Genomic DNA, 25608 nt, shown 5'->3' on the forward strand with positions numbered 1-25608 from the left:
CCTTCACAGTGGCGGCCCCGGTCCGATAATTCTGGCCTCAACCGTTGCAAAGATGTTCAAGGTCCCCTTGCTGTATCTGCTTTATATCAGCTCATTGATGCAGCTGGTAGCCTATGTTCTCCTGGGGACGGAGTCCGGGCAGCATGGCATCTCGGTCCGTCGATACAGCTACCATGGGTTTGCATGCGGGATCAACATCCCACTGTTGACATTGATAACGCCCCTTTATGCTACGAAAAAAGGGACCATGGTAATCTAATTCGATATTTGGCTGTAGAAACGATCGAAACGTTGCTGACAGGGGAAACCTTTTCTGTTATCTTACTCTAGCGATCGCCATGGGAGCAATTGCGCAGCGTTGAGTGATGGGCGGCTGCATCGGGTTAGCCATTATCACAACCATTCACAATAGCTATCTTCACTCGCATCTGACCCCGTCTCTCGGGCAGGTGTGACGGAGGCAGTCCTACAGTCAACTGGAGTCATCACGACTCTGCCCGCGGGAACACAGGATCTGATTCGCGGCACTTATGCTGCCAGCTATGACATGCAGATGAAGGTGCTGGCGTGGCCTTGCGGGCGGGCAGGTCCTGACCACGATGGCGATGTGGCAGCAAAGTCCTATTATAGTATAGTTCTTGAGTTATTCGGTCCAAATAGTTGTCTCCGTAAGTATGAGGTACACCAATTATATTACCTAAATAACAAATGATTGAGGCTATAATGGTAAGCTCCAAAACCAGCAGGTCATGCTTTGCCTAAGCCGTTTGACTATGGGACCAGCTCAGACGGGTAGGGCAAGACTTTTCGATATGCAAGCCCCTCATGCACCCTACAAGCCTCTGCATTCCTTGCAGTAGTAGTGCGACTTCCAGCAGCCCATGCAACGAACAATTGATTCAACAGCTCCGACTCAGCGTGGGGTGTCCATGAGAACACACATCTGCTCTACCTAGCTTGTCTTGCAAGATTTATTGCCCATTCAATCGGCTTGGGTCTACCCAATTGGCTAGTCTGGACTAGTGAATCCCTGTCATATGGATGAAGCCAGAGCAGCAAAGTTGCCACTACGCACAGATCTCTGTAATTACTGCATATCCCTTGTCAGTTAATTTGTGTTTGTGCTGATTCACTGTTGCTTATCTTACTACTTCTCTGCTTACTTGTTTTCTACACGATTGGCTTTCCGAGAGCGTGCTATATCAAGTTTCCAAGATGATCCTTGGTTGTAAGAAAACTTAAATGAATCTTCTGGCAGTTATCGTTTTCACAGTATGTACTGTACCTTGGGTAACATCCTTGGACCCTCCGACCCCAAAATTCATTCGAGTGACCCGGCATTCTGTGGGGAGGCCGGTGACTACCGTTCTGATACCCAGTACCCTGGGGTGTCGCTTGGACCCGACACCCACCGCGCAAGCCCGACGGAGTGCGAGAAAGGATTTCGTTGATGCCCCCACCAAATGGGCGGGGTGTGTCTTATCGCGCCCAATCCGAGACAAGACACGAACCTCGCAGAAAAGACTTTACGTTAGGCCTACTGTAACCGGGCAGGGTCCTTATCAGCTAGAGCCTAGTCCCCTCGGGTAGCGCCACTAAAAATGCTTAGCGGATGCTTAGCCTCAAGATTGACGCTGCATGCCGCGTTGCGTCGGAGCTAAGTATCGAACGATAACTTAGCGACTAACAATGTATGGTTCGCTTATCAGCTGCAAACTAAGAAGTCCGCCGCCACTGGGCTGCAAGCCGGTCGGCCGGTTTCATGAGTGTGAGGTTCCCCTTAGTTCATATAAGTTGGGAACTCCATCCGCCATGGGTGTTGGTGCAAGGACGCACATTTCTCATCCTTGCAACCATGGAGATCAAACAAGCAGACCTCTCGATCGATGAGGGACTGGCTGGCAAGTATGAGGAGAAGTCCGGATACGACCGATCTTCGACGGAGCCCAGGATTCTTGAGAAGGGAGAAACGTTTCCTGTTGACGGGGATCAAGGCTTCGAGAGCGATCAGGTGGTGAGCTCTGCGGCGGATCTCGTCACCCAGATCATCAAGGTCGAGGATGATCCGTCCCTTAACCCTTGGAGTTTTCGGATGGTTTTCCTGGGTATGTTTTTGCATTGCCAAAGGCCAGGCGGCGTCTTTGACTAATCTCATACAGGAGCTGGATTGTCTATCTTTGGTGGTGTGCTGCAGGAGATCTTTTACTTCAAGCCGCAGACCATCTACGTCTCCCAGGTTTTCCTGACTGTCATTGCTTATATTCTTGGAGAAGTCATGGCGTACGCCATCCCCCGTCGTGGCATGATCGGACGTCTGTTGAACCCCGGGCCATTCAACGCCAAAGAGCACGCTGCTATTGCCCTGATGTCCTCGGCTGCCACCCAGTCTGCACTGGCCACTGAAGCACTTTCGGCCCAGCAGCTTTTCTACGGTGGCTATCCCAACCATGCCGCCGCTATTTTCATCGTCCTCTCCTCCCAGCTGATCGGATTCGGGATTGCGGGCCTTTTGCGCGATGTGATCGTGCGCCCGACCAAGATGATCTGGCCCATGACATTGCCCATCACTACTCTTCTCGAGTCCATACACAAGGACAAGCAAGAGGCGAAGGCAAAATTGAAGATCTTCTATATTTTCTTCGGGGCGCTCTTCGTCTGGACGATCATCCCCGAATACATCTTCCCCGTTCTAGAGGGTGTCTCCATCTTCTGCTTGGCCAACCAGCACAGTCTGGTTTTCACCAATCTTTTTGGTGGTGCCTCTGGAAACGAAGGGCTGGGATTCCTCTCCCTTTGTTTTGACTGGAACTATATAGCATCCCTTGGTTCGCCACTTTGGGTTCCGCTCTACTACTTGACCAACAACCTTATTGGCTACATAGGATGCATTGTACTCTTCATGGGTGTGTACTATGGTAACATCTGGCGCTCACAGGACTTCCCGTTCCTGTCTCAGCTGCTTTACTATGGTGACTCAAACTCCACAAACTACAATGCCTACAATCAAACCCTCATTCTCAGCGCGGACTATACCGTTGATCCTCAAGCCCTGCAAGAGCAAGGCCTGCCCTGGCTGACCGGCACTTACGTCGCTTACCTGATCACATCGAACATGGGCCTGACCGCTACATTGACGCATATGTTGCTATGGAATTTTGACGATATCAAGGTGGGCTGGGCATGGGCTGCCCCGAGCCAGCTCAAGAAGTGGCTCAAGCCTGAAACATACAAGTTCTGGGCAAACCAGGAGACCCCGGAGGAGCGGTTGCAGCGTCGCGTGAATGACGATTCTTTGGACCCACACTACCGGCTCATGCTGCGCAACTTGTACTATGACACGCCGCTATGGTGGTGGGGAGCAGTGCTCCTCGGCAGTTTCGCCGTCGGTATGGGCTGCCTGTATGCCATGAAGTCCACGCTCCCCTGGTGGGGGTTCATCATCGCCAACTTACTCACGCTTCTTTTCATGCTCTTCTTCGGCGCCCAATATGGACTGACCGGGTTCCAGTTCAATGTGCAGCCAATCTGTCAGATGTTGGCGGGTTATATGTTCCCTGGCAAGCCCTTGGCCAGTATGTGTCTCTTCGTGTGTACTTTTACCTTCTGTTGCTAATGTGTTCACAGACCTCTACTTCACTTGCTTTACGTATAACGCTCTCCAGCAGGGACAGGTTCTAGCCAAGGATTTGCGACTTGCGCAGCAAGTTCACTTATCGCCGCGGTGCACCTTCTTCGTGCAAGTGAGCGGATGCATTATTGGAGCCCTTTTCAATTATGTGATGATGTTGATGTGCGACCCCATTCTAGCCCACGATTCAAATTTCGGTGTGTACTAACCTGCCGTCTTGAAGCATCGTGCAAAATCAATCAGAAATCCTGCTCTCCGAAGACGGTACCAATATCTGGAGCGGTGCCAATGTTCAGATAAGTGCCCTTCTGTCTTCCCCGCACGAGAATCCCGGCTGATCTCAGTTTACCAGTTCAACAGCCTTGCGATTGCCTGGAGTATGGCCAAGGACATGTTCTCCATCGGCGGTCGGTACCAATGGGTCACCATCTCCTATCTGGTCGGCTTCGTCGTGCCTGTCCCATTCTGGCTGGCACACCGCTTTTACCCCTCCGCCATCTTCTCCTACCTCAATACCTCTATCATTCTGTGGTACATGGGCTGGCTGTTCGTCGGCATTAATGCCTCCATCCCGGTCTATTTCGCTCTTGGCTTCGCCGCCCAGTTCTGGCTGCGTCGCTACCACCCTCACCTTTTCAACAAGTATAACTACATTGTCTCCGCGGCCCTGGATGGCGGGACGCAGATCTGTGTCTTCATCCTTACTTTTGCTGTATTTGGAGGCAGTGGCACTTCGCATCCTTTCCCGTGAGTGGTCCCGGAGTCTGACTTTGAGTGACATTGATCGGCTAATTGAGGTAGTACCTGGACCGGCAATCCCGACACGAGTGTTCATAACTTGGACTACTGCATGGTGAACCCGGCGACGCTCTAGATGATTCGAATTCTAGGTGACTATTACCTGGAAAGCTTTTGTACATCAGCATGTCTTCTATAATCAGCAGAGAGGGATGTGATTGGTTAGTTACTGAATGACTTAACATGTAATGGCTTGCCCTTTTCACTAAGGATAAGAATTCTAAGGACCGTTGGTGTAAGCAAAGCATGCAGAAATTAGCTCAATAATGGGTCGGAGTTGGGGAGTCAATGTGCAGGATGACACCTCAGGCATTAATCGAGTTGACTTCCCGTGCCCGCAGCCCGCTTTTTTTCCACATTTTCCACACATTTCCACACTTCCACTTCCCCTTTTCTTTGTCCAGCAACCAGCCGCCTTTCAATCTAAACTGAATGCAGTGAAGGCACAAAACTCCCCGGAATGGAGGGATAAACTGTGCTGTGCATTGCACCAATTGTGCTTCCACAACCCGACTTGCAGTCATTCAGACATCATCCTTGTGAACCGCGGCGAATGCGCCGGCTAATCTCAGGGTAGTCAGCAGTCCCTGTCGGAGTTTCGGGTGCGAAATCGACCACCGACCTCCGACGCTTTATCTCTCCGTTGGGCCCACTGAGCTCTCGATCCACTGGCTAGACTGCATCTTACACCTTTGCGTGCCTGCGTGCCTGCGTGCTTGCTTTTGCTGCGGCCCACATCACTTGTCCTTGAAGCCTTTATGAACTCCCTTCTACCCATCGTCTAGCACGATCACAATTCTGGGTGAGGGGAGCCCTGGTTCTCATATGAGCATGAGCTGTTGGCTCTTACTCTATGATAATGCTTGCCACGAACCCCTCGGACCTCGCCATGGATGTTGATCTGCACCTGCTGACTCCCCACAGACAAGCGAACCTCCACTACCGGTCTTGGCACTACGCAAGTCTAATAAATATCAATGCAAGGTTGCAGGCACCGTCCTCAGCGAACTCTTGCACCTTGCGCGCATCATGTCTGCTGCTGCCCGTCCGCATCATCCGTCAGGTCCAACGCCGCCCTTGAACCAGTCGTGCGAAAATTGTCGAGCCCTCAAGGTCCGCTGTCTGCCGGATCCGAATATTGCGCATCAATGCCAACGTTGCACACGCACCAGGCGAATCTGTGTCTTTGCGCACACCCTTCGACGCCAGCCTCGAAAAAAGACTGGATCACGGGTCGCTCAGCTTGAGAAAGATGTCCGCGACCTACGCGCTTTACTCCACGAGCAGAATGCTCCGATTCAAAGATCGGATTCAGCCGGCGTTGACACCGTTACCGCTCCGGTCTCCCTTTCCCCCACCACCACCGCGGACACTGCTGCCGCCTCCGCCGCTACCGCCACTATCGCAAGTCCCGTCTCAGAGACGGCTCCTACTCGCGCTGCGGCAACAACAACAGCAACACCCTTTGCATCCTCCATTTCCGACTCCGCCCGCTTACAGACTGCATCGTCATCTTGTCCTCCTCGCCCGATCGTGACAAGCCCGGCTGCGAATCCCCCTTCCCATGTCAGCACCACTGGCTCGACATTCATGAGCTCTTCGCCTGGCTCTGCGGATGTCGTCGACCGTGGTATCCTCGCTCTGGAGACGGCACAGATGTTGCTGTCCGTCTTCATTTCTGAACTCACTCAATTCTTTCCGGTGGTTGTCCTTCCAGGAGACACAAGTGCCGACTTCCTACGCAGGACGAAGCCAATGCTGTTCCTGTCCATCATCGCAGCAGCGTCGCTAACGCTTGAAACACCGCACGCGACCGTCCTACATGAAGAACTTCTCGCTGGCTTCGCGACACGATTCTTTCTTAGGCAGGAAAAGTCACTGGATCTGGTACAAGCCCTCCTCGTAATGCTTATCTACTACCTCCCTCCCAAATCAGCCATGCATGGGCAGTATTATCAATACACGCATATTGCAACCACTATGGCACTAGAGCTTGGGATTGCAGCCGGTGCCGTTGGTCGCAAAACCCAGCGCTGCCATGCGGGTGAGGGGGAATTGCCCCCATCAGTACATAGTGACCAGGCCCGGGCCGTCCTCGGCTGCTATCATTTCGCATCAAAGTACGGGCTACTCGTTCACCGGCATTCTACTGTCTGAGTTACTGACTTCTCTATAGTGTTAGCATGCAGACACGTCGACCGAACATGCTCTGTCACAATGCTGTTATCGGCGGCTATGTCAGGCATCTTAGTGTCTCGACCAGTGCTTTGGACCAGCAACTGGCAGCATGGTTCGGGCTGCAGCGGATCATGGATGAGACACTGGCTGCTGCAGGTCATGACAACACTCTGACCGACACTCCTATTTTGGAATCGCAGATGTTGCCGATCCTCAAGTGGTTCGACACTCGCATGCTGCAGTGGAAGATGTCGATTCCGAAGGAGATGTTCACGAGTACGTATACGTCCGCAATTGATGATATTTCACCGGAACTCATTCTTTAGCTTGGATGAATCTTGAATACCACTACCTTTACCTTGCGATTCACGAACAAGCCGCGGGCGAGGGCTACCGCGACCCCGACGCAGCAACCCGCAGGTATTACACACTCCCCCCTCTCGAGGGCGATACGGAGCGACACAGGGCCAATGTGCCGGTTAGCGCGGCGCGGGTACAAATAATCACAAAATGGGTGCTCTCTGCCCAACAGCTCCTTGACGTCTTCCTGCAATGCGACATTCCGACCATGCGCAAGCTACCAAACATGACCTACACGCGGATGATCTTAGGGGTTTCCTCCCTTCTGCGTATCTACTACATGACCCAGCTCGGCCCTCTGAGTGAGGTCATCACTCCGCAGATGATCAACGTCGACGAATACCTGGATCGCCTAACGCAGGCCCTATCGGAAGCCTGTGAGAACCAGAAATTCCGCGTCCCGAGCAAATGGTACCACGTCATAGCCGTCAAGAACCGCGAATGGTACGAACAGTTACAACGACGGCTGGCGGGCTTTTCCTCCGAGAATCCCTCGTATCTGCGCGGGATCTTCCCGCCCCCGACCTCCACGGCAGGTGTGCCCGGCGCACAGCCGCCTGGCATGTTGCCCTCGCTGGTTCCCGGTGGAGCCCCGGCTTACATGGAGTCATGGTATGCGGACGACCCAGCGGGGAGGGCGGATGGTGTGAGGGAGATACCGGCGGCGCCGATGATGTATCTCTCCTCGATGCAGCCGGTCCCGGGGACCGTTGAGGCAGGTGGGCACTTCGCACCTCCTGCGGGCCACGCCGGGTGGCGCTTAGATGAGCCGCTGCCCGATCTGTCGTTCCCGTATTAATGATGTATACATGTGTAATGAAGAGATGAGCTTACGCAGAATCCGTCCGCTGTACCTCACCCCAGTTTAATCATTAATTGAATCGTAACCGTATCCGCATGGTGCTCGACTTTTAGTGGGACCATTCTCCCTGGGATTCTCCTGGCCACTCGTAGGCAGGCATGCGACCGTCGGTCTTGATCAACCTTCACGCTCACAACACCGTCGGCGCTGGTTCTGATGTATGTGATCGAACATATCTCACCTGCACAATCGCACCGAATAAGGGTCCTCGGGCATGACCCTGTTTTGACCCTCCGACCTCCGACGCGGATGCACACGGTGGAGAGAGGGGGTGTGTGGACCCTCCGGTGCAAGGGAGGTTGCATAGATGCGAACTCCGTTGATGCGATCAGGATATCAGATTAGATTAGATTCTTACGGCGAGTGGGCTCAACCTTTGCAGCCGGTATGAAATGCAGCCACCGTGTTGCCGCGCGGGGCCCATGTGGATTGTAGACTATCCAGTCGACGGGGAGAAAACTGTATCCCACCTTCCTTCGCCTCTGCCGTATGAGATTGCCGCTATGGGAGAAGGTAAGGGGGATGGAGTAGGAGCAAAAAGTAATGACAAGAGTGGGATTCGAACCCACGCCACTTGCGTGACTAGGAATACTGCTCAGGTGAGCGAATATATGTGATCAGGTTGCCTGACCCTAGCGCCTTAGACCGCTCGGCCATCTTGCCTATTTGATGGTAGGTGAACCTGTACTTGAGTTAATATCCAAAACTTGATGGCTTAACAGCATTGGCGCCGGGTTTTGGAATTGCGGTTTGGGGTAATTGGATGGTTGTCTTGGAGGAATTCTTGGATGGGTGTGGGGTGATTTTGGCTTTGTCGCATCCTTTTTTGTGGTATGTTTATGTTATTTTTTTGGGGGGGGTGTTGGTTGGTGGTGGTGCACTGCGTGGTGAGTTGAGTTGTGGTTATATATTGTTTCGGGCTCAGTGCTATCTCGGAAGGCATACCCTGCCCAGCCGACCAAACCACCTCACAGCAAAACAAACGCCAACACAGATCCACATGTACGTACAACAAGAGTCAAATACCAAAGCCATATCCCAGGAGGCTCCCAACATACAAAGCACAGCGCCCTCAACCAAGTTGCAGCACCCTCACAGCGATCATCTATACGTCCTGGTCCCGACAATCACGAGGAGACAACTGTGAGATGTATGAGATGGCCGGAGAGGGGGTATACCCACTGCAAGGGCAGTACCAGGCGAGTTCATAACGTTTAAGATGGCAAGCCAGACCTGATAGTTCCCCCAGCTATGCCCAGCGAGAACAGAAGCCCAAGGCGTACCCATGGTATTTGAACGACGGAGACCGATAGCCATACAAGGACACAAGATATGGGCAGAAGCGAGTATCGCACAACACGGAAAAGTATACACAATGGAACATGCGAGCCACTGCACAGGCCATGAATACCGACCACCGCAAGACACCGACAACAGATCTAACAGTACACTATCACACGCCAACGAGCACCAGCATGCTGATATAACCCCGAGCGTCCGCTGGACCGACAAGTGCTAACGAACACCCTCGGTAAGAATAGTCCCAATCACACCGAAGACCTAGCTGGACTCCAGCTAGCCACAAAACAAACGATAGAATTGAATAGCCAGTGAGGTGCATCAACACACCGGCAAACGGCTGCCTTCTCCATAGGGTTGCGATAACTATCACCATACTTTACAAGGCTACAACCAGAGGCTCAGCCACATGATCTTGGTTTTGCCGGAATCAGTCCAACGTGCAAATATAGCAAGGATTCTAGGGACCTGTCTAGCTGAAACGACAGAGTATAGTAGCAAATAACCCCGGAATAGCCAGAAGGGTCCATCAAGGGTCCTACTTACGATTCGAAAGCATCTAGCTAGATATGCCTCCTGATTCACGCCGTCCATAATACCATCAACCCTGCATAACAGCATCCAAGGCAAGATGGCCGAGCGGTCTAAGGCGCTAGGGTCAGGCAACCTGATCACACATATTCGCTCACCTGAGCAGTATTCCTAGTCACGCAAGTGGCGTGGGTTCGAATCCCACTCTTGTCATCACTTTTTGCACCCACTCAGTCAGGTATTTTTGCTCTACTCATCAACCCACGTACGGTCGGTCGTGTCTGTCTACTTTAGTTTGCCACCTCCCTGCACCTGCATACGACTATCATATCACAGCAAAGTGTCGGCCATTCCCGCCTTGCCATGCCTGGCACCCCACTGCGGTCCGCTTTTGAGTTTGCGCCCTTTTTTCCCTGTCTGGTTTCTGGACGAACGCCATCGTACCCATCAGACGTGCAGCCAAGCGAGATGAGTTGTATCGGTCGTGCATACACCTATGACCTCATCTTGTCGCTGACAACGACGGATCGAGTATGCGGTACGCGCCCTCGGAGCTGCGCCGATGGTAGAGCGGGTACGACCTGTCTTAGTGTACCGGTAGTTCAACAGCAAATCTACCCACCAACTTCCGGTCAGTAGTGTAGTACATTGTCCTATAGCCTGTCCGTTCGGGTGAGAGGGGGGTCAATTGCATGACACAATGTGCTTTAAATCGGCCCACAGCTACATGAGTACGATTAGACCAAGTAAGCAAGACTAGCATGTGTTCGGTGAATTGCCTGCGTCGGTAACCATCGGAGTAAGGAGGGGGGTGGCTTTATGAATGTCTTGGGAACATGAGTGACTACAGGATTGTCTATTTCAACAACCGGGCAAGATGGCCGAGCGGTCTAAGGCGCTAGGGTCAGGTTCATCTGATCACACATATCTGCTCTTCGGGAGCAAATATTCCTAGTCACGCAAGTGGCGTGGGTTCGAATCCCACTCTTGTCATTAATTTTTGCTTCTGCTCACCACCCCTGGTGATATGCGAACGATATGTGTCTTTTTGTCCAGGACGCCGTTCCTCTCTCTGTTAACAGAATATTCCTCTAATTACGGCGTTAGTGGTTTTGATGCACTGAGTCGATCTACCCTCCCCGATCACACGCTTCGGTCTCCGATTTTGAAGCCCAATGCCTCCTGACTACTGCCAACACTACCTGTATCGCCTGCAATAGCTCCCTCAAACAGCCGAAGCGTCACTCGTAGGTCGCGAAAACCCACTCGTGGAATTCCATCCAATACGCGTCTGGAACCCACGCGTGCTGGCAGTAGTGACCGCGCTGGCTGTGCGTCGTCTGTGAACAGTAAACGTCGAGGCTGGCCAAACTATCACGGCGGTGAAGCAAACAGAAGTTGCAGAAGTGACAGGTCAACCGGTCGTTGTTCGCCAGTGAGATTGACATGCATGGGATACAGTTACTGCGGGTGTGCGTAGATTCTATTTTATACAGACCAGTGACGCTCGTATCTGTGCTTGGGTCGCAGATACTCCAGCCTTGCCTCATGACAGCAGGGGACCCAATCCAACCGAAAAGTCGATAGACCCTGATAAATGAGCGTCCATACTGCATCAAATCGATGATCATGATATTACCGGTAGGCTGTCAATCCCTTTCGGGCTCCTCAACACCGCACCTAACACACCTGATCCGTGGAAGACTACTCAAAAATGAGCTGCATGTCTTATATTGACGTGACGTTAGGTACAGTACCGCATGAACTCAATACGGTGACGTCTGTATATTGAATCATCTGGCGGAACAGAAGTCGCTGGCGAAGGAGCCCCTCAGGTTGTGCTCCATAAGTTGTGCACAATCCAACCATGTGGTCATGATAATGTCATGCCTCTCTATCTTTAGAAACGAAGGCATTGCGGAGAAACTCCAGATGGGTCAATATCAGGGAACATTATAGATCAACAGTGGACAGGCACTTTATCTGTACCCCGAAATCTCGATGAGGAGATCTGAAAAAGAATTGGGTCTTGAGGCTCATGATGCTGAATGATATCTTCTTTTTGTCTAGACTTGTGATGCCTTTATGAACTCACACACATGCCATTGCTGGATACTGCATTTTACCCGAAACGGAATAAAGTTTACATGAGATGGGAAGAGACCGCTAACTGATCACTATTGGAACTAGCCCCCCCCTCCCTCCAGAAGCCCATGCAGCTAACCAGCGGCCACTGCGTATGACAGACAGTGTGCATCCCGTTTGACCCTGAGATTAAGGGGCGTCGAGCTGAAGCCATCGCCCAGCCTTACAAGGAGCCGTGCCGCACATACACGCACACGGCACCGTGCTGAGCCTAGACCGGGAGTTTTATGATTCTATGGTTTCGAGTGACAGGTCCAGATCCCTTGGTTGGGTCTTTGTCGACAGAAAGCCAAGGTGAAGGAGAGAGGGGGATTTCCTAAAATGGGATTGAGTATGTGGTTTCTATCCCGTGTAAGATGTAGAATGGCAGGCATCCTTAATCTCAAAGGGAATTGTCCATTCACGCCCCGACCGTACCTGAGGGGCGGCGGAGGGAATCCCCTGGGTTGCAGTGAAAGTCACCAGTGGCGTTTTCTGTGGTGGGGCGGGGGATTCAGACTAGGACAACTAAACACCACTAAGATAAGCCCTAAGTCTGGCCCTGATCGGGACGAGGACTTAGGGCCGGCTTAGGTAGAGGCTTGATTGGTGGAGGAGATGACCGTTGCCTGTTTGGGTTCCTTTGGGGGTCTTTCAGGAATCAGGAGCAATCAAATCATTCAGCTTCAAGGTTGAGAGTTCCCAGAGTTTCCACTTGTTTTCTCAAGTTCCCTTTTCTTCCTACCGCCACCACTTCCCAAGTGGGGGCCACCATATCGCCATGACTCTTTCGACTTCTGCATCGATCGGACGGGATGAATCTATTCCATCAAGCCGAAGGAGATGAAATCTACTCCTTTGTATGTATGAGAGTGAAGATGGGAGAGAACAGGCAGGGTGACTGACTATGGGAGTTGCCAGTCCGACAGCAACAATGGGGTTCAAGAATGATCGACGGATTCCTTTGTCCTCTTTCAAACTCCCCTCCAATTGCACAACCATGACCTCAGGGCCCCTCTCTTCCACTCGACACATCGGGAAAAACTGAAACATGGTCCGCGTGGGTGTCCATCTTTTTGCTTTAATTCTTATTTTGATTTGTGTTTTTTATTTTTTTTTTCTATTTTCTTTGATTTTTCTTTTCAGACCTGGGCCGTACGTTTGGGGATTTTCTGACAAGTCGCACGCGCTTCATGTTGACATTCCGCCTTTCTTATCTGTCGGTCCTTTGTGTCGGTTTCAACAACTCCGTTCAAGTCTCACCTCTCGTTGTTGATTCTTCCTCTTACTTTCTTTTCCCGACCGGCTCTGTCTTTTCACTCGTTCGCTCATTGTCTGGCCTCAGCCTGGGCAGTAATCGCAATTAAAACACTCGCTTCGGAATTGTTGATTCCCTCGACAGACTGCCGATCGCTGGTCCAATCCACGCGGTCTCCTCATTTTACACCATCCGACCCACCCTCAACTCCACACGAACCGGTGGACTCAGCACACTCGTTTTCTGCCATTGATCGTTGGTTCCTGCTTTGCCTCTGGTGGGAATCGCTTGGGATTCACCCCCTCCCGCCAATTGCGCTTGTGCTTACGCACTGGGGCTGCAGGGCAGCTTCTGGACTCCTCACCCTAGTCGATCGTTCTTATATCGCCCTCCCCCCGTCAGGCCGCCCTGATGTCAGGAAGGCCTGGCATTACGGAGAAGCGGTTGTCCGCCAAACGCTTCCACCAGCTTCGCGACATGGCCCCCGACAATATGCTGAACCCTAACGATGTTACCATCGATATCCCGCTGCACTCGGTCTCCAGTCGCGGTCAAACAGGCGCTCGCAAGTCAAGCGTCAACGCACCCGACTCCCCAGGCCCTTACCAACCACCGGTCGATAATAGCGAAGAAAAGCAGGGACTCGTCGCACCAAATCCCGGTCTGCGCAGGCGAATCGACGAGTCCACGGGCCGTTCTATCGATGACCCCGAAGATGGTACCGTCACTCGTGTCGGCCGCTTCTACCAGGCGGTCCTCAACTACTCAATCGCTACCCGCTATCTGATCTACGTGATACCGCTCGCGTTGATACTCGCCATTCCGATTATTGTAGGAGCCACGGCCGCGCAGGACGCGACCATCGGCGGAGTGACTCTCCCCTGGTTCTTCTTCTGGTTTGAAATTGTCTGGATTAGTTTGTGGGCATGCAAGCTCGCAGCTCGAATCATCCCTTACATCTTCCAAACATTGTGTGGGTTCGTCAGCTCTGGAACCCGCAAGTATGCCCTCATCTTGCGAAAGCTCGAATTTCCGATCGCCACGGTCCTGTGGTGTGTGGTTTGCTTGGTGACATTTTTGCCAGTAAGAGAGGCTCCTTTCGACGACTGGGTATTACACAAGCTGACTGAGCCCTCATCCAGGTTATGACGCAAAATCCCCACCAGAAGAAGATCAATGACACCTCGACCAAGTCATGGGAGAAGTCGATCAAGAACATCCTATTCGCTCTTTTTGTTTGCAGTTTGATCTTCTTGGGCGAGAAGTCACTCGTGCATTTAATCTCTATCAGCTACCATCGGAAGCAGTTTGATGCCCGCATCAAAGAAGGGAAGCGGAATGTCTACCTTATTGGTCTCTTGTATGATGCTTCCCGTCAGATGTTTCCCATGCACTGCAAGGAATTCCGCGAGGAGGACGCCGCCATCGCGGACTTCCTGCTGCAGAACCCCACGAGCAAGACGCGCATACCGACCAGCGGCTCAGCCCCTCTCCGTCTCATTCGCGGAGTCGGTCAGAACGTTCAGAAAATTGGCCAAAATGTTCAGAGAATTGGTGGCAAGGTCAAGGGTGCCTTTGGTGATGTCGCCCAAGAACTTACTGGCAAGCAAGTTTTCAACAACACCTCCACGCGCTCGATTGTGACAGCGGCATTGGAACATCGCAGAACCTCGGAAGCCCTCGCGCGCAGAATCTGGATGTCATTCGTGGTCGAGGGCCGGGATGCCTTGTATTTCGAAGATATTTGTGAGGTGCTCGGCACGGGGTTGGAAGTGGAGGCCGATGAATGCATGAAAATGCTCGACCGCGACGGTAACGGCGATATCAGCTTGGATGAGATGATTCTGGCTGTTGGAGAAGTCCAGCGCAACAAGAAGGCACTGAACCACAGTTTGCATGACATCGACCAGGCCACCCGAGTCTTGGACAATCTCTTGATGACTGTGGCATTCATCGTGGGTGTCTTGGTCTTTGTCTCTTTTGTGACGACTGGATTTGGCACGGTCATTGCAGCCGGTGCCACTTCTTTGCTCTCCCTCTCTTTCGTCTTCTCCACTACGGCCCAGGAAGTGCTGGGCTCGTGTATCTTCCTCTTCGTCAAGCATCCCTTTGACGTGGGTGACCGCGTGGAAATCAGTGACAAGCCCTTCTTCGTCGAGCGCATCTCCCTCCTCTTCACCGTGTTCCGCAACGTCAATGACCACCGTATCACGCAGATTCCCAACTCGGTTCTCAACGGTCTGTGGGTCGACAACTTCACTCGTGCCAACGCCATGCACGAGGTCTTAAAGGTTCCCATCGATTTTGACACTACATTCCAGAACATCCAGCGCCTCCGCGAGGAGTTGGAGGGATTCGTGCGCGACAAGGACAATTCGCGTGACTTCCAGTCCGATATCACCATCGATGTTAGCGGCGTCGGTGACATGGATAAGTTGGAGTTGAGCGTGTATATCCGCCACAAGTCCAACTGGTCGAACGAAGCAGTCCGCGCGACACGTCGCTCCAAGTTCATGTGTGCATTGATCGCCGCGGTCCGCCGGGTGCCTATCCGCAAGCCCGGATCCGGTGGTGGTGACGATGAAGAGAAGCCCGAGGACAAGCTGGAGGACACCCCTGAAATCATTGTTGAGGATGTGGTCAAGCGCGCTAGACGCGACTCCGCCTCGTCCGCCGAGCCTGTTCGACGCCTTCCCCCGGATTCTAGCTTCGCCACCACCGAGTCTCGCTCTACCGGCTTTGACATGGGTCAGTCGCCGGGTTCCATCCAACGTCGTGGAGTTGGTGCGTCCGTCAGCTCCTACAGCGAGGGGCTGAGCGCCGAGCACGCCGACCGCACCTACCCAAGCTCCCGTGACGGCCAGGAAGTCGACACGTATCAAACCCCAGCCGGGTCGCCCGGCCAGGAGCGCACGCGGAGCGTCAACTACGGCTCAATGACGCGCGAGCTGTCGACGGGCCGGCGCAAGGAGGGCACAGCAAATATCATCTCGACCTCCACGGGTGGTGTGCCGGTCCTGTCTGAACCAGTGCCCCCTCGGCGGCAACAGGAGCAACAACAACAGCAGCAGCAGCAGCAGCAGCCCGTGCGGTTAGTTTCTGAGCAGAACCAGCAAGCCCAGCCCCCACAAGCCGGTGCAGCAGCTGCCGCTGTGAACGGGGCCTCAGTCGCGCGCCAGCCGGAATATTACAGCTATCAGGGCCAGTACTACAATCCCGCGGAGGAGTCGTACGACCCCAACCAACCCTTTGAGCTCCCGTCGATGGCGGAGCCGTCGGCTGAGAGTCAACGGGAGTATTCGTCACACACCCTGGCCTCGTCGCGGACGGCCTATTCAGGCGACTCGGCAGAGGAGCATCAGCCTCGGGCATACCCCCCGCGGCGGAACCCGTACGAGGGTCAATAAAGAATGAAGAAACAAGAACAACCCGCAAAAATAAAGATACCACAATACGCAGCAAACTAGAATAAAGTGTGATCACGAGTGACGATCAAATTCGATTCCACCATAGGGGGGCGGGGGGGATGGCGTGAATTCTGTATTATTATCAAAGATCTATTCCCCAAGAAGCAAAAGACTGACTTTAGCTGATATATTATGTGCATTTGACCAAAACCGATGTAGTTCACGCAGGTTGATGGTATAATAATACCATCTGAAGAGATAGTGTAATTCCTTTCTTAGACATTTGCCATCCATGAGTCTATTATACAGTCCATAATACATACAGTCAACACCACCAAAACCCCGAGAAGATGAGCAGCGGAGAAAAGGTTTTAAGATGACCTATTTCGTCTCCTTCCACGGGTAAGAGACCTCATCGTCCTTGCGGACCCAGATCTTGGACTTGCGCTTGTTGACCACGTGCTCGACGAAGGCCTCGCGGGTGTACTGGGCCTTGTACTTGCGGATCCAGCGGGGATCCCAGAGCTCGCTGGCGATGCCCAGGTCTTTGCAGCAGCGCACCAGGGCGTTTGAGCGGCACCCTTCCGTGGCCGTGGGGATGCCGTCCGGGGAGAAATAATCCTGTTCGCCGCGGGCGACGGAAACGAGCCTGTCACCAAGATGATTATCAGCATCAGCATCCGCGTCATCTCGGCTCAACCCAATACCATCCAATAAACCCCCCAGGGGGAAAAGGTAACTCACCGCCCATGACAAACCAACGCATACTCGCGCGTCACCATCTTGGGGGTGACGATGCTCTCGCTCCGCGGCACGAGCCCCCACCCGCCCGGCCCAAACGCCCGGTTCAGGATCCGCCGGTACTTGATCTCGGGCAGGTACAAAATCCCGTCCGGCTTGATCTCGACCTCCTCCGGGTCGGTGGGCGCGAGCAGGATGTCCGCCGCTTCCTTGGGGAAGGGTTCTGCGGAGAGGCCGTGGAAGGAGCGCGTCCAGTCGATTCGGTCCTCGGATTTTGGGGAGGTGTCGGTGGGTGTCGGGAGTGGGGATTGGGGCTGGTCGTGCAGGCCGGAGGTTGTTAGGTTGGGGGTGATTTTTTGAGATTGGTTTGGTTGGGGTTGTGGGGTTTGTTGGGTGGTGGTGGTGTTGGGTGGGGAGGAGGTGGGTTTTGTGATGTTGTTGTTATTGCTGTTGTTGTTGCTGTTGTTGTTGAAGGTAGAGGTGTTCGGCCTCGCGCGTGCTGCTGATGGTTGGGTTGCTTGGTGGGGGCGGGTTGTCATGAGGGTGCGGGTGAGGGTGAGGTTGATGGCTGTGGGTTTTGTGGACGCTGTTATGCGCAGAGTACGCGCGAGCGTTGGGAGGGACATTTTGGGTGATGAGAGGGTGGGATGATGGGAGGAGAACTGGGATTTGGAGTAGAGAGGTGAGTGCGGAGGTGAAGAAGCTGAGCTGCGGATAAGGCAAGGTCGGGATACAGTCACGTGATGATACGCTGCTGGGGAGTGGAAATGCAGTACACTGGATTGTGCTGATGGGCTGGAGGAGTTGCGATTTGGTTATAGATCACTTTAAGTGGAAGTCTTTAGAGTACACTGATGGGATAGTCGCCGGCCAAGTTACCCTAGTCCTAAGCATCCTGCGTCTGCGTGCGCTGGTCGTTGCCCTGCTGTTTCCAGCATTCGCGGAAGGCTTCCATCTGAGGTTTGAGTTAGCGGCCAGACGTAGGGGGTTCAATCATTGATTGCCATGTTTGAGGGCGCATAGGATCCGTAACGATCAATATAGTGTTGGATAGTGTCTCCACAATATAGAGCTCATCTGGGCTCAGCTCGATGTGAGGGTATACGGCCTCCGCAGCCGGACTCAACGCACCTCCTTTTGGCAACTGCGCCAGTCTTTCTTCTGATAGACGCAATCGTTCAAGGTCATCTGCTCGTCTGTGTCATGGCTTAATAAATCTCTTCTTGATAGACAGCCAGGTCAATGGTTGTGGGTGGCTCTTCTTGACTCACCCGCACAGCCGGTTCTGTTGATCCGCTTCTCCCTGTCGGATTCGCCGTCAGTCCGAGTCAACTCTCACTCCCTCACTTTCTTTCCCTCTTCCTCTTCTCCGTCTCCTTCTTCACACTCACCACTCGTCTGGCTCATCATCATCATCCTCCGCCGCGTTTTCAACCGGGGGATTTTGTCTCTCTTCCTTGTTCGTCATTGTTTGTTCTGTAGCTGCTCTTCGACCGGAGAGTTGCAGTTGCGAAGAGAAACTTCCGAGACCCGAACGTTGCACGGTTGAACCGTTCCTCCGCCATGGCGACGACAACCCCCAATCTGACCGGGAAAAAGGTCAACGTTCTTGTCTACTCCGGTACGTATCTTCTTCGCTCGCTTTATTTAACCGGCAGACACTGAGACATTCGTCTCCTAGGAAATGGCACCACCGTCGAGTCCGTCCGCCATTGCCTCTACTCCCTCCGCCGCCTGCTGGCCCCTCACTACGCCGTCATCCCCGTCACCGCCGACATGCTCCTCCACGAACCCTGGACCCTGACATGTGCATGTCTCGTCTTCCCCGGCGGTGCCGACATGGGCTACTGTCGTGCCCTTAACGGTGCCGGAAACCGTCGCATCGAACAATTCGTCAAGCGCGGGGGCGCCTACCTCGGTTTTTGTGCGGGGGGTTACTACGGCTGCCGCCGGTGTGAGTTCGAGGTCGGCGATAAAACGCTGCAGGTGATCGGCGAGCGCGAGCTGGCCTTTTTCCCCGGCACCTGTCGCGGGGGTGCCTTCCCCGGATTTGTCTACCACAGTGAGGCCGGCGCCCGCGCCGCCGAGGTGAAGGTGGCCAAGGACGCTTTGCGGGCGGGCGTGGTCCCGGAGCAGTTCCGGTGCTACTACAATGGTGGCGGTGTGTTCGTTGGTGCGGCGCAGTATGCGGACCGAGGCGTTGAGGTGCTGGCCAGCTATTCTGAGGAGGTCAATGTTGACCCCGGTGAGGGTGGCGCCGCGGCCGTGGTCTACTGTCGCGTGGGTGAAGGTGCCGCCATTCTCACGAGTCCCCATCCGGAGTAAGTAGCGCCGGTGATTAAGTTCTCTGAATAGTTGTTCAAATTGGGCCACGAAACTAACAATGCTTTTTCTTTCTTCTACGAAGGTTTGCAGCGGTGAACCTGGATAAGAAAAACGGGGGTGCGGAGTATGCCAGGGTCGTCGATGCTCTGGCGGCCGATGATACCGGTCGCACTGACTTTCTGAAAGCGTGTCTAATCAAATTGGGTCTGCAAGTGAGCCAAACAACGACGACGGTGCCTTCACTCTCCTCGCTGCATTTGTCAGCTCTGGAGCCTACCGATACGGCCAACCTTGTGGCCTTGTGGGATGAGCATATCACCAAGGATGGTGATAAGGAAGTTCTCAAGGATGAGAATGATACGTTCCGCATCGAGCGTCCTGGAACTTGGAACCTGGGTGAGTTGGAGGCCTCGCTTCCCGCCCTGTCGGAGACGCCGACGGCGACCCCGACGGAAGGTATTGTGGATTACAACGCGATCGTCAAGCGACTGGTGATCCATGACGATGTGCCATCATCTAAGCTGACACCCTACTTCAACCACCATGCGTTTTATTCGCACCTGCGCGAGTACCAGGGACAATCCCGAGAGGGTGCCTCTGTATTCGGCTCCAACCTGGTATACGGGGAAGTGGTCACCAGTACGAATACGATTCTGGAAAAGTAAGTTTGAGATCGACTCTGTGACAGCTCACATGACTGACTGACTGACCGGTCAGAAACCCGAAATTGCTGCGCACACTGCCCACCGGCTTCACCGCCACGGCCACCACCCAGGTTGCTGGGCGGGGTCGGGGCTCCAATGTCTGGGTATCGCCTGCAGGGGCTTTAATCTTCTCAACGGTGTTGCGGCACCCGATGGAGAAGATCCAATCAGCCCCGGTGGTGTTCATTCAGTACTTGGCTGCGATGGCTGTGGTGCAGGGTATCAAGCGGTACGACGAAGGCTACGACGCCATGCCGGTCAAGATGAAGTGGCCCAACGACGTGTGTATGTACCCACCTCTCCTCTCGGATTATGACTATCATCATCGTTGCTGATGACCCGCAGACGCGCTTGACCCGGAGCACCCCGAGAAACAACAATACTCGAAAATTTGCGGAATCCTGGTGAACTCGCACTACTGCGCCAACGAGTACATCTCGGTGGTAGGAATTGGGGTCAACGCAACCAACGCATCCCCCACCACGTCGCTGACGGCATTGGCGAAACGCTTTGTGGGCCCCAGAGCGGCCCCCATCACGTTGGAGAAGCTGCTGGCACGGATTCTGACGACCTTTGAGGAATTGTACGGACGGTTCCTGCGGACAGGCTTCGACCGAGAATTCGAGGACCAGTACTATGCGGACTGGCTGCACATGCACCAGGTTGTCACCCTGGAGGAGGCTGGAGGAGCGCGGGCTCGCATCCAGGGCATCACTCGAGATTATGGACTGTTGTTGGCGCAGGAGCTGGGCTGGGATGACCGACCGACGGGTCGTGTGTGGCAGCTGCAGAGCGACAGCAACAGTTTCGATTTCTTCCGGGGGTTAGTGCGGCGGAAGGTTTAGTGTTGGTGTTGTCGATGAGGATGGGGATGGTGATGATGTTGACGATGACGACTTGTGATGATGATATTGACGACACGATCTCGTAGAACGTGTGTAGTTTACAGTAGATACGCACAATAGACAGTACATACGCACTGACTAGGTAATGTCCGAGATTCATAACATTCTCGGTCTTCACCGAGTGGCGAGGCCCCAACCATCGCTTTCACTGGATCCTCTCCTGAATCAAGTCCCAAATGTGCGATACCGATCGACGGAATGAGCCGTGGATGAGATCGCCCAAGCAGGCAACGTCTCCGTCATCGTAGTCAAAGAGCATAATCTCCGAAGTCGGATTGGCCGGCTTCCCGACGGAGAACTAGCCCGGAAAGAGGAAGGGTTTTGTGCCTCAGGGCTAAGGTTTAAATGCTGTGATGAGTCAGCAGCTCTCTCCACGATCATGTGGCTTCCACCTCCTTGCATTATTTCCTCATGTCGCTTCTCCCAATCCTCGCTGCGCATGACTCCGAGATCTTCTTCTTAATCATCAGCACCAATGCATCAGTAACGTCAGCAATACAGGCAGCATCATCTCCAGAGACAAGACTCGATGTCTGATTCCGGCGGAGCCAATGTGGAGCACTGCAAACAGCCACCAACGGAGCCACCCCGTTCTTTGGCCCGCTTAGGATGGCTGACACGTCTGCAACACTGCACTTCATCTTTTCGTCAAGCCCTCAATGGTCAGACTTGGACCCCCATCAGCAGATTGCCAGATACAATAGATGAGCGACTACTGCTTACAGCCTCTGCTCCGGCCGTTTGTTTTAGCTCTGCGCCCGCCCGCCGATCCGTCGACGCCACATGAGCCTAGGACTTCGCCGTCGGCTTGAGACGGGTGGGAGCCCCCCCGTTCGTGCGCATTATATCATGCCAGTCCTGCCTTGTACACCCGGGAGTTGCACATCCTGTTCCTCGGGCCTGCCATCGACTCCACTCCATCTGCACGACTAATCATCTCAATCTTGTAGCCGTACTTGTGATGTCCGCAAGTCTCGACCGACTTGTCGCCTAGGCCTCGGTTCATTCTTTCTTTCTGGCATTCACCCCGCGTGCCAGCCCCCCGATTGCTGCCAAGACGTATCTCTTTATGGACCCTCTCACCAATTGACATTCGTTATATATCAGCATCATCTCCCATGCTGAACTGACCTCTCTCCCCGCCAATTTTCTTCCACGCCTCCCTCCGCTTGTAAAAACCCAATCGGTGACTGACTGACCACCGATCGCCCATCATGTCTGTCGTCTTGACGATATCGGCTGTCGCCGCCATCCTTTATGTCCTCTGGACACTACTGCTTCGCTGGCAACATGCTCAGAACGCTCGCCGCTGGAATTGCGGTTCCATCCCACACTACCCTGGAGACTGGCTCGGAACCAATACTCTCAAGGAAGCCCTTCGCTATGACAAGGACCGCAACCTGCCTTATTTGTCGCGTCACCGTATTGAGAAAATGTCTGCCAGCCAGAACCGCTACACCACCACTTTCCAATTCCGCCAGCTGGGACAAGATATCATCTTGACATGTGAACCCAAGAATGTTCAGGCCGTTCTGGCTCACCAATTCAAGGACTTTGAGCTTGGCACTCCCCGCCGCAATGCTTTCCACTCGCTCTTGGGCAATGGAATCGTATGTCCACTGACCTCACCTAACTTTTCTACTTGAGACTAACGGAGGTCCACCATTGTTTAGTTCACTGCCGATGGCGAATACTGGACCCGCTCCCGCGGCCTTCTGCGGCCCCAGTTCACCCGCGACCAGATCAGTGATCTGGATCTAGAGGAGCGGCACGTACAGCAGGCTATGCGCCTCATGCCCGTGGATGCTACTGGCTGGACCGAACCCACCGACATTCAGACTATCTTTTTCCGGTTGACCCTCGACTCGGCTACGGAGTTTCTCTTCGGTGAAAGCGTTGAGAGCCAGGCTGCTGCTCTTCGTAGTGGCAGCAAGACTCAGGATGACTTTGCTACTCAGTTCGACCGCGGCCAATGGTATGCGGCACAGCGCGCCCGTTTCGAGAAGATCTACTGGATTGTCAACAACAAGGAGAGCCGCGAAGTTGAGAACTTCGTTCACGCCTACGTCGATCGCTTTGTGGATGCTGCTCTCAACATGGATGCCGAGAAGAAGCCTTCTCACTACGTCTTCCTCCATGCCCTCGCTGAGATGACCCGGGATCCCGTCGAACTACGTTCTCAGCTGCTCAATATCCTCCTCGCCGGACGTGACACCACTGCTTCCCTCCTCAGCTGGTGCGTGCTTCTTCTTGCTCGTCACCCCGAGCAGTACGCCCGCCTCCGCGCCGCCGTCGTCGAAGAGTTCGGCTCCTACGCTTCCCCCAAGGAGATCACCTTTGCCGGCCTCAAGGGCTGCAAGCCGCTCCAGAACGTCCTCAACGAAACCCTCCGCCTCTACTCGATTGTCCCTGGTAACCGTCGCATCGCCGTCAAGAACACCACCATCCCCACCGGCGGTGGTCCCAACGGCACGGATCCCGTGTACGTCAAGAAGGGTCAGGCCGTATTCTACAGCACCTTTGTGATGCACCGCCGGCCCGACCTCTGGGGCGCGGATGCGGATGAGTTCCGTCCGGAGCGCTGGGAATCCCGTAAGCCCGGCTGGGAGTACCTTCCCTTCAACGGTGGCCCCCGCATCTGCATTGGCCAGCAGTTCGCTTTGACGGAAGCCGGCTACGTGATGGTGCGCTTGCTGCAGCGGTTTGACCAGATCGAGGGCGTCGGCAAGACGGCCGCAGGCGAGATTGCCATGGCGGTGAGCCTGACCAATGCTCCCGGTGACAACGTGACGGTCCGGTTGCACGAGGGGAACTAGGTATATGGATGAGGTAGTTGTATTGGGGTTTCTTTGTGAGATTAGCGATTTTCATAATGATCTGATTCTATCAAAATACATAGACTTTCTTCTTGCTATACCGATACGAGCCTTCATAGAATGCCGCGTAACCCCTAGATCTAGTCTCCAGTGGCCGTGTAGCACTTGGTTTCGGGTATGCGCAGTGGATGGAAGCTCTTTGCAGGCTACGGGAGATGGCACGGGGTGGTTCAGTTTTGTACATTGCATTTACACCAGGCCTACAAACGGGCGGAGGCGCATGAACGCGTGTACAAGGTCTCGGAGACCTGCAGAGGGATCCGCTGCACGGTGCGCCTGTTGCCGTTGCGGTTCCACCCGCTGTATATAGTGCTTCTTCTACAGCGAAGAGGTGCCTGTAGCACGTCCACTTCAATTCTTTTATTGTAGTGGATAAGAACGGAGAACCCGCCTTGAGGACCGTCAGAGGAATTATTCTTTGTAGACTCCAGGTACCAGGTACCTGTCCAGCATGTGACTGGTGGTCCAGTGCTGGGTACTGGGTACATACAGTATATGGGCGGTGAATTGGCAGCCATAGTCGCACTCGATGAAGAGAAATGGAACCATGGTGAGATGAGAGATCTCTAGAAGAAGACATATAGGCGTGGTTACCACTCGAGCGACACGCACAATAGCAAAAAGACTGTGTACAATAAATTTCTTGCATCCATAGAGTCGATCCTTCACCGCTCACCATACCCCACCCCACCTCACCCCCTCGCAAGACAGTAATGCCGGCAGAAAACGAAATCCCACGGCCCAATGCCGCCATCGCGGGATTTTCCGTTCCCTCAACTTCTCTAACTTTATCACTTCCATACCTTCTTCCAAACCTCTTCAAGCCAAGTTCCTACAAACCACAAAACAAAATGCCCATCCTCACCACCTTCCCCCTGCCCGCCTCCCCGGCCGCCCTCCAGCTACCCGAGGGGTCCTCCACCTCCGCCGCCCCGTTCTTCCTGGCGTTCGTGACCTCGCCCGACCCGGCGACGGGACAGTCGTGGTGCCCGGACGTGCGCGCCGCCTGGCCGGTCCTCGAGGCCGCGTTCTCCGCCGCCGAGGCTCCGCGCCTGGCTGTTGTGGAGGTAGGGCAGAAGCCTGAGTATGTTTTTCCTGACCTTTTTGCTTTGCTTTTACAGTGTTTGGTTTGACTATGCAGCGGGTGCTGTGCTGAGACATCTGTTGCCTTTTTTTTTTTTTGGTTTGGTGTGTTTGTGTGGTGGTGAAAGACGGCTAACAGAATATGCTCCTCCCACTTTCCGCGAATAGATGGAAGGATCTTGCGAACATCTACCGCACGACGTGGAAGGTCCCGTGCATCCCCACGGTGATTCGGTATGAGGTTGTAGCCGGGCAGACGGTGGAGACGGGCCGGTTGGCGGAGGGGGAGATTCTGGAGAAGGGGCGGTTGGAGGGGTTGATTCGTGGGATTTGAAGGGTGGGAACTGTTCTTTATGAGGTTACGATGGGCCCTTAGGGAGGGAAAGGGGGTTGGTGTATTGTGTTTTTTTTTCTATGCTATGAGGTGTGCTGATGAGAGAGAAGAATGATATCATGTTCGTTATGACAACTTTGCGTGTAAGTGTTAGTAGGCTAGGGAGCTTACGCGGTTGCAGCTGAGCTGGACTGC

At 53.8% G+C, this 25608-nt stretch overlaps 8 protein-coding genes and 3 non-coding genes across 11 annotated transcripts; 8 read left to right on the top strand and 3 right to left on the bottom strand.

Moving 5' to 3' along the window:
* Window positions 1-1855: 1855 nt before the first annotated feature.
* BO82DRAFT_275293 (OPT family oligopeptide transporter) lies at window positions 1856-4502 on the top strand (the record flags this gene model as incomplete). Its single annotated transcript, XM_025631108.1, has 6 exons — window positions 1856-2105; window positions 2160-3572; window positions 3625-3790; window positions 3852-3928; window positions 3973-4375; window positions 4430-4502. 6 exons carry the CDS (start codon window positions 1856-1858, stop codon window positions 4500-4502), a joined length of 2382 nt encoding a protein of 793 aa, XP_025495408.1.
* Window positions 4503-5205: 703 nt separating this feature from the next.
* BO82DRAFT_429261 (C6 zinc finger domain protein) lies at window positions 5206-8338 on the top strand. The gene is made up of 4 exons (XM_025640514.1): window positions 5206-6546; window positions 6603-6880; window positions 6931-7745; window positions 7794-8338. Exons 1-4 carry the CDS (start codon window positions 5456-5458, stop codon window positions 7842-7844), a joined length of 2235 nt encoding a protein of 744 aa, XP_025495409.1. The 5' UTR covers window positions 5206-5455; the 3' UTR covers window positions 7845-8338.
* Window positions 8339-8370: 32 nt separating this feature from the next.
* Window positions 8371-8489, bottom strand: BO82DRAFT_t71. The gene has a single exon. It is a non-coding gene; the product is annotated as a tRNA-Leu (tRNA).
* Window positions 8490-9750: 1261 nt separating this feature from the next.
* Window positions 9751-9869, top strand: BO82DRAFT_t61. The gene has a single exon. It is a non-coding gene; the product is annotated as a tRNA-Leu (tRNA).
* Window positions 9870-10527: 658 nt separating this feature from the next.
* On the top strand, window positions 10528-10649 carry BO82DRAFT_t62. Its single transcript has one exon. It is a non-coding gene; the product is annotated as a tRNA-Leu (tRNA).
* Window positions 10650-13141: 2492 nt separating this feature from the next.
* BO82DRAFT_181776 (serine/threonine protein kinase) lies at window positions 13142-16520 on the top strand. Its single transcript, XM_025630433.1, has 2 exons — window positions 13142-14121; window positions 14181-16520. The coding sequence occupies exons 1-2, from the start codon at window positions 13450-13452 to the stop codon at window positions 16443-16445; spliced, it is 2937 nt and encodes a 978-aa protein (XP_025495410.1). The 5' UTR covers window positions 13142-13449; the 3' UTR covers window positions 16446-16520.
* A 306-nt stretch (window positions 16521-16826) lies between these two features.
* Window positions 16827-17725, bottom strand: BO82DRAFT_275048 (putative mitochondrial genome maintenance protein Mgm101; the record flags this gene model as incomplete). Its single annotated transcript, XM_025631104.1, has 2 exons — window positions 16827-17094; window positions 17190-17725. 2 exons carry the CDS (start codon window positions 17723-17725, stop codon window positions 16827-16829), a joined length of 804 nt encoding a protein of 267 aa, XP_025495411.1.
* A 254-nt stretch (window positions 17726-17979) lies between these two features.
* BO82DRAFT_351097 (uncharacterized protein) lies at window positions 17980-18701 on the bottom strand. Its single transcript, XM_025634327.1, has 4 exons — window positions 18578-18701; window positions 18458-18489; window positions 18318-18382; window positions 17980-18141 (listed from the first exon to the last, which is right to left on the bottom strand). Exons 1-4 carry the CDS (start codon window positions 18652-18654, stop codon window positions 18073-18075), a joined length of 243 nt encoding a protein of 80 aa, XP_025495412.1. The 5' UTR covers window positions 18655-18701; the 3' UTR covers window positions 17980-18072.
* Window positions 18577-21060, top strand: BO82DRAFT_327620 (biotin--[acetyl-CoA-carboxylase] ligase BPL1; the record flags this gene model as incomplete). Its single annotated transcript, XM_025632974.1, has 5 exons — window positions 18577-18807; window positions 18868-19507; window positions 19594-20172; window positions 20229-20500; window positions 20561-21060. The coding sequence occupies exons 1-5, from the start codon at window positions 18750-18752 to the stop codon at window positions 21058-21060; spliced, it is 2049 nt and encodes a 682-aa protein (XP_025495413.1). The 5' UTR covers window positions 18577-18749.
* A 1061-nt stretch (window positions 21061-22121) lies between these two features.
* Window positions 22122-24036, top strand: BO82DRAFT_181786 (cytochrome P450). Its single transcript, XM_025630434.1, has 2 exons — window positions 22122-22730; window positions 22794-24036. Exons 1-2 carry the CDS (start codon window positions 22335-22337, stop codon window positions 23934-23936), a joined length of 1539 nt encoding a protein of 512 aa, XP_025495414.1. The 5' UTR covers window positions 22122-22334; the 3' UTR covers window positions 23937-24036.
* Window positions 24037-24785: 749 nt separating this feature from the next.
* On the top strand, window positions 24786-25520 carry BO82DRAFT_380840 (uncharacterized protein). Its single transcript, XM_025637793.1, has 2 exons — window positions 24786-25080; window positions 25248-25520. Exons 1-2 carry the CDS (start codon window positions 24848-24850, stop codon window positions 25411-25413), a joined length of 399 nt encoding a protein of 132 aa, XP_025495415.1. The 5' UTR covers window positions 24786-24847; the 3' UTR covers window positions 25414-25520.
* Window positions 25521-25608: the final 88 nt, after the last annotated feature.

The sequence above is a fragment of the Aspergillus uvarum genome (genome assembly GCF_003184745.1).
Source record: "Aspergillus uvarum CBS 121591 unplaced genomic scaffold BO82scaffold_7, whole genome shotgun sequence".
NCBI lineage: Eukaryota > Fungi > Ascomycota > Eurotiomycetes > Eurotiales > Aspergillaceae > Aspergillus > Aspergillus uvarum.